Consider the following 11,789-nt stretch of genomic DNA (forward strand, 5'->3'; position numbering starts at 1 on the left):
ATGCTTCATTCCAACTATACACAGTTCCACCCTTCCTCCTTCCTCCTGATAGGGATCCCAGGGTTGGAAGATGCTCACCTATGGATCGGCTTCCCCTTCTTTGCAGTGTATCTAATAGCTGTCCTGGGGAATATCATCATCTTATTTGTGATCCAAACTGAACGCAGCCTCCACCAGCCCATGTTCTACTTCCTGGCCATGTTGGCATGCACTGATTTGGGATTATCCACAGCAACCATTCCCAAGATGCTGGGCATTTTCTGGTTCAATCTCAGGGAGATTGTGTTTGGTTCCTGTATCATGCAGATGTATACCATCCATATATGCACTGGTCTAGAATCTGTGGTACTGACAGTAATGGCCATAGATCGCTATATTGCTATATGTAACCCACTGAGGTATAGCATGATCCTTACCAACAAGGTGGTAGCTATTCTGGGAGTAGTCATCATAGTCAGAACGTTGGTGTTTGTGACTCCGTTTATATTTCTTATCTTGAGGTTGCCTTTCTGTGGTGTCCGGATTGTCCCCCATACCTATTGTGAACACATGGGTTTGGCAAAGTTAGCATGTGCCAGTATCAGGGTCAATGTGGTTTATGGATTAGTTGCTTTCTCAGTGGGATACATTGATCTATCTGTGATTGGCTTTTCCTACGTCCGGATTCTCCAAGCGGTCTTCCGCCTTCCATCCTGGGATGCTCGGCTCAAGGCCCTTAGCACATGTGGCTCCCATGTCTGTGTCATGTTGGCCTTTTACCTGCCAGCTCTCTTCTCCTTCATGACACACCGCTTTGGCCACAATATCCCTCATTACATTCACATACTTCTCGCCAATCTGTATGTGGTTGTTCCCCCTGCCCTGAACCCTGTTATCTATGGAGTCAGAACAAAACAGATAAGGGAGAGAGTGCTAAGAATGCTTAACCCTAAAGCCTAGTGAAATTTACCTCCAAAACCTTCCATAACAATTCAATAAGAAACCAAGGACATCCAGTCAGAAGTAAACATTAGAAACCCTTCTTGTTCAATTTCCACAAGATAGTAAATGATCACCACAACAATAAATTCTAGAAAAAAAAATAATGCTAACCTCCCCACGCTGTCCCTCAAAGGTCAATCCAATTACATGACCCTTCCTGGCTCATAAGTTAGTGCACACCATCAAAAGACATTACATAAAGATTCCAAAAGCTTATCTCTAACCTGTAGGAGGTACAACAAAACATTTTTGTTTAAGCCCGCGATAGCATAAAATTCCTAGAGAGAGAAAAGGGAGCTGGAAAAAGTTGGTGACAGTAACTACCTTGAATGACATATTCCCACATAGAGATTCTAGTCAGTCACTTGTCAGAGCTAAAGTTCTAGTGATAAAAATGGCGTGTAGTATTATCAAAACCAAGAAAATTGGCAAAAGATGAGCTAAACATCATGAAATGTACATTTAATCTCAGGTTCAGGCCTTTTCTCAAAGTTTGATCTGAAAACTGCAATAAACCCTTTTGAATGTGTGAATCACTGCCTGAAATCCCAGTTCCTGTGAAGCTTAGACAAGAGGATTGGGACACATCTGGGTCCATCTTGAGCTACACAAGATGAGTTTGTTCCAGGCCAGTCTGAGCCACATAATGATATCCTGGCTCACTAAACCTAAGAATGAGAACAAACAGCAACCTAGATAGACCTTTTTGAACTTCAATATCCCTGCCCTCAAAATGTTAAAAGAAAATTAATGTGATACCTTAAACTCAAAAACAAGTGAAAATTTCTTTGCAAACTATAGACCTTCAAAAGATTTGGAATTGTGCATACTGAACATGGTATGTCTGTGCTTTTGCTGCATGCATATTTAATCTTTTAATCATACTTTTATTTATTCTTTGAAAATTTCATGCACATGTACAATGTACCTTGATCATATTCTTCTTTACTCTCCCTCCAACGTATCTCCTTTTCAAGTTCATGTTCTCTTTTTCAAAAAAAAATTTAGCCCACTGACACACTGAGTCCACTTTAACACTGCTCAAATGTACATTGACAAGGAGTCATCCTCTGGGGTGTGGGCAACCTATCATTGTTCTCAACCCAAAGAAAAGCGACTCTCCCTCGCCAGGCAATCATGAATTGATAATAGCACTTCAACTAGAGATAAGACCTCAGTGGCCCCTCCCACACCCTTGTTGGAAGTTTTACATGACTTGATCTTGAGCAGGTCTTACACAGGCAGCCACAGCTGCTGTGAGTTCATATTCACAAAGCCTTGTCACATCCAGAAGGCATTTCACAGCCCTCACCCCTTACATTCCAGCTCTTACATTCTGTCTGCTCCTGGCTCTGAAATGTTCTGAGATATTCGATGCAAGGGAAAATTGCAGGTCAACATACATGTCCAACTCATACTTAGTACTCATAATCATTTATTTTCAGGATTTTAACAGTTATGGTTGTCTGTTACCTTAGACACGATCCATTACAATTAAAACTTCTACCAACTTGCTATACCATCAGCCCTGGATATCATTAGTTTAAGTGAAATAAACCAGATTAAGAAAATAAATATTACCTGTTTTTATTTCATATGCAGCCTAGACTTATACTTAAATAAATAAATATGACATAGAAGTATGTAGCTGGCTATTAGACGTGAGGTAAAGGAATGGGCAGAGAATAAGACAGAGTAATGAATACATAGGTCAAAAGCAAAAACAAGCACTCACTTCAAGGGAAACAGTAATTAGGTAATCATAGAATATAAAGAGAAACATGCAAGAATTTAAAAACCTGCTATACTCCCGAATCTCCAACTTCATCAGGGCTAGCAAGGCTGTATATATTTCTCCAGGGAAGAAAAGGGATCTAAACTCTAATATAAACTTGCCTCTCTAAGAAACAGAATACAGAACTATCCCTACCTGTGAGAAGGCACTATGTTCATCCCAAGTTTGACCTCACAGAAAAATGAAAGATTCTAGCCATCTCTGTGGTACTAGTGGAATAAGAACTGGGCTTCAACGATACCATAGGGTATACAAGAGTTGAAACGATACCATAGGGAGTAGATCTTGAAGGAAAATTAAAAAGAGCTATAGGACAGAGAACTAGTAAAAGGCAAGGTGTTGATGGTACCAACCCTAAGCTAGACTCACATACTCTTTGGGAGGACCTGGATCATATAAAAGGACTCTAGGATCTGAACAAACTTGACAGAGGATACCTTGAGCAGCATTCATCAAGTGCTCATAAGAATAGGGAGCAGAATGGAGGTTTGGAGGATGAGGGATTGCCTCTGCCCCACTTCTTTCCAGGTGCCCATCATAAATTAGAAATATTACTGGTCTACCTTTTACTACCTTTCTCCTTTAGATTAAAACACATGAACTTTAGGGCACATGGAAGCCCTAAAGGTGAAGGGATATATTTTCTCTAGAAAGTACCAGAAAGCTAAACAGAGAGAGTGGCATGGTAGATAAACTGGAAGACACAGGAGAGTATACCAGAAAGCTATATGACCATGAACCAGGGCATAGGAGCAGGAAAGCATTTTGCTCATTTGTGGAAGAAGAAGTGTGATTCCCAAAGTCTTCGTTGTTCTAGCTAATGAACTCCACTTTTGTAACCCCTTAAGGCAAACACTGGTGTTAATGTGTCTCCCTCGTTCTCTCATAATGAAACCTGTCCCTCCAGCCTTGGACTCCCACTATTGTTGTCTTCTGTTTTTGTTTCTTTCTGCCGGCTCTGTACAGGTCCAAGCCACCTTATCATCTCTATTTGGATTAGTACAATGACCTGTTGGGACAGAGAGGAAGCTCTTTGCTTTAGCTCATTTTTCCTGCAGGATAGTCCAATATAGTCACCAGAAGAGTCATTTCAAACCATGTCAGGCCAATTATATCTCTACCACGCACAGCTTCACAATTCACTCATAACGGAAAGAAAATGCTAACAGTGATTGACAGGACCAAATACAATCTGACCCTCTGAGACATATCTGAGCTCCTCCCCAAACCACTGTCTAAAGCCCCTCATTCACCATTTGACAAAAAAAAAAAAAAAAAAAAAAAAAAAAAACATTATTTTTTTCTTCTGGAACTTGCTATTCATTGTTTGCTCTCAGCACATAGTTCTTCTTCATCCACTGTGTCTCCTCAATCACAACATTTAGAATGATATCTACTTTACTTCCATACACAAAAACATTCCTGTCATACTCCCCATTAAATTGTTCTACAAAGCATTTCTTACTAGTTAATGACCATGGATTCAAACAATTCTGTTTTTGATGAACAATATGTTCATCAAATAAAACCAAGAGACATCTTAGACTTGAGATAAGAAAATCATAGAAGATACTAAATCCTAAATACCATGCTACTTTAGTGGTCATTCTTCTAGAACAACTACATCAAATAGGCTTCATGGTCTAGTCAAGAAGAAAAAGAAAGAACTAAAGTTTGCTATCCAAGAATGCAATCTATCTACATGGAATATGTTCAATGAATTTGAAGACACCAAACATCAGGCAAGTAAAGGCATTATGAAATTTGGATAACAAATGAGGGAAACCCTAGAGATGTAGGCGGCCTTGAAAGAATTTCCAGAATGATGAACAGAGAGGAAGATTAAATCTTAGGAGGAGCTCATCAGTGGTCTCTAAGTTGAGGATGGTACATAAAAGTTAGAAAGATGAAATTTGTTACATTTGACAGACCAAAAGGAGCTTCAGAAGAGAAAGGGGGCAAGGTGAAAGAAGTTTTAAATACTGAAGAGAACCTACTCCAGTATGCATGTCAGGAAACTGAGAGGCTAAGGAAAGGAGGGCAGTGCCCAAGGGAAGGGAGGGTGGTTCCCTAGGGAAGGAGGGGAGGGCGGTACCCAAGTGAAGAGAGTACACAGTACGCAGTTCAGATTATCTGTTCGCGCACCCAGACAGGAGAACCATTCCCAAGGCACTGGGGAGATATTCAAAAGAGGTTTTCCTCAGTAATAAAACAAAATTAGTCATAAAGAATTGTTCTAGGTCTTTCTTAACATAACTTAAGGAAAACGTCACTCCCCTCAAAGCAAATTATCCTCAAAAAACTTACAAATATTTCATAATGAATCTTAAGAAGATAATTAAAAGTTAACATTTATAAATATGGTGCCCAAAAAATCAAAGTCTCAAAATGTCTGATATGATAACTAACAAAAATTACCAGATGCAGAAATAATTAAAAAATACCTCAAAATATAATGAGGAAACATATTGGTTAGTTGAAATTAGCAATAATGCTACAATTGGAGGATAAGAAGTTTGAGGTAATTACTGAACTTTATTCTGTATATTGAAAACAATTAAGATACAGACAATATATGGCAGACTTAAGCTTACCTTCCATAGCATAAAAGTATGGTCTAAAATGGCAAAATGGAATCAGGGCATATAGAGCACTACATAAAGGAAAGCGTGCCTTTTACTTCATTAATGGAAATAGTTCCATCAAGTAACAAGCAACTTGCACTGAAACCTTCTCTATAGGATTTTTCCACTATAGCCACTTGCATTTTTATGACAGCAGCTCTAGGACAAGAGTTGTGATGGTTAACTCTGGCTCATTAAGTTTTAGGGACTGTATCCATTCGATAGTGTATTCAAGATGCAGACACTAACTGTTTGTGGGCTCCATTAAAGGCACTGAGTGGCATAGAGGAGATAGTGGGAAGTACACTCAAACACATTGGCACCAGAGACCACTTCCTAAATATAACTCCAGCAGCACAGACACTGAGAGAAACAATTAATAAATGGGACCTCCTGAAACTGAAAAGCATCTGTAGAGCAAAGGATATGGTCAACAAGACAAAACAACAGCCTACAGAATGGGAAAAGATCTTTACCAACCCCACATCAGACAGAGGTCTGATCTCCAAAATATACATAGAACTCAAGAAACTGGTCACCAAAAGATCACATAATCCAATAAAGAAATGAAGTACAGACCTAAACAGAGACCTCTCAACAGAGGAATCTAAAATGGCTGAAAGACACTTAAGGAAATGCTCAACATCCTTAGTCATCAGAGAAATGCAAATCACAACAACTCTGAGATTCCATATTACACCTGTAAGAATGGCCAAAATCAAAAACACTAATGACAACTTATGCTGGAGAGGTTGTGGGGTAAAGGGAACACTTCTGCACTGCTGGTGGGAATGCAAGCTGGTACAACCCCTTTGGATGTCAGTGTGGCGATTTCTCAAAAAATTAGGAAACCACATTTTTCAAGACAACATTGGGGTATATATCCAAAGGATGCTCAGTTGTGCCACAAGGACATGTGCTCAACTATGTTCATAGCAGCATTATTTGTCATAGCCAGAGCCTGGAAACAATGTAAATGCCCCTCCACCAAAGAATGGATAAAGAAAATGTGGTACATTTACACAATGGAGTACTACAAAGCCAAAAAAAAAATATTGACATCTTGAATTTTGCAGGCAAATGGACAGAGCTAGAAAACATCATTTTGAGTGAGGTAACCCAGACCCAAAAAGACAATTATCACATGTACTCACTCATAAGTAGTTCAAGAACAATGGCACTGGGGTTTTTGATCCTCCTGCACGTACTGGCTTTGTGGGAGCCTAGGCAGTTTGGATGCTCACCTTACTAGACCTGGATGGAGGTGGGTGGTCCTTGGACTTCCCACAGGGCAGGGAACCCTGATTGCTCTTTGGGCTGATGAGGGAGGGAGACTTGATTGGGGAGGGGGAGGGAAATGGGAGGCGGTGGCAGAGAGAAGGCAGAAATCTTTAATAAATAAATAAATAAAACAAATGTAAAAGTAAAAAAAATAACATAAAACATAAAAACCAGCCCACACATAACAATCCCAGGGAATTTAGACAACAATGAGGACCCTAAGAGCGACATAAATAGATCTAATCTATATGGGAAGTAGAAAAAGATAAGATATTCTGAGTAAATTGGGAGCATGAGGACATTAGGAAAGGGTTTAAGGGGAGGTGAGAGGCAAGTGTGGGAGCAGAAAAAATGTTAAGTTCAATAAAAATCAATAATCTTTTTTAAAAAGAGAGAAGAAAGACACTGAGTGGACGTGCAGCAAAGTCTGAGCATGTGCAGAGGTGTGTGGAAAACACTGTATGCAAGAGACTGACTTAGTCCCTAAGGACAGCAGGCCAATATAGGGCTAGCTTACCAGGGAAGATTCCTTTTAGAAAAAAAATACTAATTTTCTCCTGCCCATCTTTTGGCTCTCCCAGAGGAACCTTTTGAGCTAGGGAGAAGATAAGTTGAGATCACAAGAGTTAAAATACCTGCGGCTCCAGATGTATAACTACCCTGGCCACATCTTGAACTAGCCAGATATCTAGCATCCATGGATCCAGAAACTATGCTTTGAGTTCTTGGTAAGTGACTCTGAGAACAGGATATCAAAGGGTGTTCACTAACAGAAGACCAGAGACCTAACTCTTGAACCTGGACTTGTGTTTCTTTCTTGTTCAGTACACCTGGAAGAGTAGAGACCATCCATCAGGAATTAGGAAGCAAATGTGAGGAGCTGGCTTCTGACTTCTCCCTTTCTTTCTCCCCCCAACCAATCCCTCCTTTGCCTCTTCAAGATTTTTAATGGAGTCAGAAATGGAAAACCTAGACGTTACAGGCATTGTATAGAGCCCAGGTAGAAGGATTGTAGTTTTCAGGTATAAATATAGAAATTCAGAGGTCTAGGTTTAGAAGAATATATTTTAAGTAGATTATTGAGTAGTAAATAATTTTGGTAGGAGTATAACATCAGAGGCAGAGACAAAAGCTATATATAGAATCGTATTGGGCAGAAAATAATTCTGTAAGTTTTAGCAGAAGTTAATGGATTGTTAAAAACAGCTTCAGAACTAGAAAGTTATGCATGAAGAAGCCACAACCTACTGCCTATTATGTACACTCAATAACGTCTAAACTAAAATAGAACAGATTCCCGACATTCCTCTCTGAACATCAGGAAGCCATGTGAACATCGTCACTTCTAGGAACAGGGCTTCTCTAGTGCAGATCTGTGGCCTTGTCATTCAAAGTAAAGGCTCTGGCTGCAAGGTTGTTGTTTGGGTTTTGACCTAAGCTTTCTAGGATTCCTCATTATGTCCCGTACTAGAACCAGAGACATTCGGTAGACCTCACGCCCAACGTTGTCATTTTCAACCTCTAGTCACAAGCCAAGACAAAAAGAACAACTCAGGAGCTTAACTTCTTTGGCTGAACTGGCAGTTTTATACTTGTTGGAATGGGAGCTGTAACTGAAAAAGTGCAGTGAAGGGAGAAGGAAGGTAGAATCGTAAATGAGAAAGAGATAAAATGGTCATATGTCATCCTCCAACATTTTACCTAATGATGAAAATAGTTACACTAAAGCTCCATAAGACATAAAGCATGCACATTGCTCTAGGCTCCTCCATCAACCTTCATGCTTCAGTTAGCAGATCTTCTATTTGATGGTAGCCTCTGGAGGTAAACTCAAATTTCTTCCTGTTTCCAATATCAAAGTCTTTCCTTTTTTCAGAAATTCTTTGTGATCCACAGGGAAGTCTTTTGGTCACAAAGAGATATAGGGCTGTGAATTGTAAGGAATAAATGACAAGGAGTTAGTCAGAAGATGAAGAAGCAATAAATAATAAAAGCAATAAAGAATAATAAATATGAGTATGGTGATAATAAGGATATTTGTAATTAGATTGAAGCTGTATGTGCATACAAGAAAAGCAAACATGAATTAGGTCAATTGTCAGAAATTATGGGCTTAACAGGTATTTGATTTACACCCCAAATGCACAAGTGAATGTATTGAAATAGAAAAGAACAGGCAGAGGTTTTGACGTTGGTGTCACAGGGAAAGGTCCTTGGTTACAAACTGAGACTAGAAGGTACACTCTCTGGGGTACCCTCCATTGCTGTCCATCATCCATTCCACTAAGCACATTTAAAACTGCCAAAAAGGAGAAGCTAAAATTGGGGTTGGGGTATGGAGTTAGGAAATGGAAAAATAGGTAGGGGGAATGGGTTTGTCATTTTTATCAAACTTTTAAGATTTAGCACCTGAAACCAAAGAAAAACAATACAAAAGGTGAATGAATGAAGAAATTGAGACTCATGAACAATGAGCAGGACAGGAGGAGCCCAGACACTAGCAAACTATACTTAGAACTGGGGCCGGACATCATAGAAAATCCTAGACAGGTAGAGAAGTAGGTAGATAGGTAGGTAGGGATGTAGATAGATAGATGATAAATAGATAGATGATAGATAGATAGATGATAGATAGATAGATAGATAGATAGATAGATAGATAGATAGATAGATAGATATGCATTTATATATGTGTATGCATGTATCTGTGTATCATAGATTTCTGGGTCTCCAGCTTCACTATGACTTTGATTCCTTTCTACTGTACCCCAACCCGAGAACTACTTATTTCCTAACATATTCCACTTTAAAAGAAAACTGCTAATTATACAATAATTTAAGCCTGCTGGTGTGTTTATAAGGGTGTATTTATCTGATTTTCAACTGTGGATCCTTCCTACCTCAGCCTCCCAGGTGTTTGGACTGCAGTTATGACCCACTGCCCCTGGAAGTGAGTCAGTCTCCACGATCAGTGAAACAGGCACATTATCACAGAATCACCTACATCTTATCAGAGACTGCTAACTCCTAGACAGACTTTAGTGCAACTGTCTGATTTGAAAGATCCTGAAATAACACAACCTGCCAAGCTACTGTGTACTTTGAGGCTGTTCTCTATATGGGGAAAGGGAAGTATGTTACAATCTTTGATGTCTGGACTGGTTCACCTTATTTATGTTTTTTTTTTTTCCTGCTTCTGCTAAATGTGAGGATTAGCCTTCTCCAAATAATCCGCATTCACCATTGTGCCAGCACTTCATTCTAGATGCCCATTCTTACCACGGCTCACTAATTTGTTATCACCACAATCCCACAGGGATTTTCCTACCTTACAAGGAAAGATGGTTTTGTTTTCCATTTTGTGGCCTTAGGGTCTAAAATAATTCTAAGTTGGAAACTTATGTGAGAAGAGACTTACAGTAATATTGAAGGTGAAAATATGCCTCTGGGTGATTCAAGTAGAAAATGATCATGAACAGGGATGGAAGGTTTTAAAAAGTGAGCCCTATAATCTACACCACTGCAATTAACCACTCTCCTTTAGTCTAGAAGGTAGGATTCCTAAAAACACAATGCTCTAAGAAACAGAGCAGGATCAACTATTTTGTAAGGTACATTCTTAGCAAATAAAAATTATTTTGAGACAAAAAATTGACTGTTTTCACTGTAAAGTAGATAAAAATAAATACTTAAAGCAACATAAATATAATCGAAAAACTATAGGAACTAGGTACATTTATTGGAGTCCCTTTTTGGGCCAGGCTTTTGTTGCAGTAGAGTAGTTAACTAAATGATAATTTACGTGAATATTATAAAAGAAAATGAAGAGAAAAATTATATGTAAAACATACACAGTTTCACCTGCATGTAAAAATAACATCCTAAGTCTTTTTCTCAGTCTTAGTTTCTATAAAGATACACCAAGTCTTTTGAAAATGAAATCGAATGTATACTCCTCTACCTAGTTAAGGTGACAGTAGTATCCCAGTGGAAAAAGGACCAGAAACAAGCCAATAAACTCAGTTGACTTTGTTTGGTTTGACGCTGTGTCAAACCAAAGCAACTCACTCTTCCTTCATATATTTACTGTTTGAATCTAATTATTTAAATCCTAATTTTACAGTTTCCTAAAAGAAAGCTGTAGGACTGTATGACAAAATATGACAGCACACAAGAACAACACCATCTCTACTGGAGTTTCAGACTTCCTCCTAAATTGTTTTGTCAGGTATCCCAGCTGGCAGCTCTGGCTCTCCCTGCCACTCAGCCTTTTCTTCCTCCTAGCCTTGGGGGCTAATGCTATTCTTCTGATCACCATTCGAATGGAGGCCTCTCTGCATGAGCCCTTGTACTACTTACTCAGCCTCCTCTCCATGCTGGACATTGTGCTCTGTCTCACTGTCATCCCCAAGGTACTAGCCATCTTCTGGTTTGATCTCAGGCTCATTAGCTTTCCTGCCTGTTTCCTCCAGATGTATATCATGAACAGCTTCCTTGCTATGGAATCTTGCACATTCATGATCATGGCCTTTGATCGCTATATAGCCATCTGCCACCCACTGAGATATCCATCCATCATCACTGACCAATTTGTAGTCAAGGCTGCCACATTTATTTTGGTCAGAAATGCCCTTATTCCTTTGCCCATCCCCATTCTTTCAGCACGACTCCATTACTGTTGGAGAAATGTCATTGACAACTGCATCTGTGCCAATATGTCTGTCTCCCGACTTGCTTGTGATGATGTCACTATCAATCGCCTTTATCAGTTTGCTGGAGGCTGGACTCTGCTGGGATCTGACCTCGTCCTCATCTTCCTCTCCTACACCCTCATACTAAGAGCCGTGCTGAGACTCAAGGCAGAGGGTGCTGTAGCCAAAGCCCTGAGCACATGTGGCTCCCACTTCATCCTCATCCTATTCTTTAACACCATTCTTTTGGTCTTTATCCTCACACATGTAGCTAAGGGGAAGGTCTCTTCCGAAGTGCCAGTCTTACTCAATGTCCTCCACCATGTCATCCCTGCAGCCCTTAATCCCATTGTTTATGGGGTGAGAACCCAGGAGATCAAGCAAGGAATCAAGAGACTACTGAAGAAGGGGTGGTAA

General features: G+C 39.6%; 2 protein-coding genes across 2 annotated transcripts; both read left to right on the forward strand.

Annotated features, from left to right (window-relative positions):
• Nucleotides 1-939, forward strand: LOC126494122 (olfactory receptor 52E5). Its single transcript, XM_050131351.1, has one exon. The coding sequence runs from the start codon at nt 1-3 to the stop codon at nt 937-939; it is 939 nt and encodes a 312-aa protein (XP_049987308.1).
• A 9,902-nt stretch (nt 940-10,841) lies between these two features.
• LOC126494125 (olfactory receptor 56A3) lies at nt 10,842-11,789 on the forward strand. Its single transcript, XM_050131354.1, has one exon. The coding sequence runs from the start codon at nt 10,842-10,844 to the stop codon at nt 11,787-11,789; it is 948 nt and encodes a 315-aa protein (XP_049987311.1).

This window comes from Alexandromys fortis, unplaced genomic scaffold (genome assembly GCF_014885135.2).
Source record: "Alexandromys fortis isolate MF-2015 unplaced genomic scaffold, M_Fortis_MF-2015_v1.1 scaffold_329, whole genome shotgun sequence".
Lineage (NCBI taxonomy): Eukaryota > Metazoa > Chordata > Mammalia > Rodentia > Cricetidae > Alexandromys > Alexandromys fortis.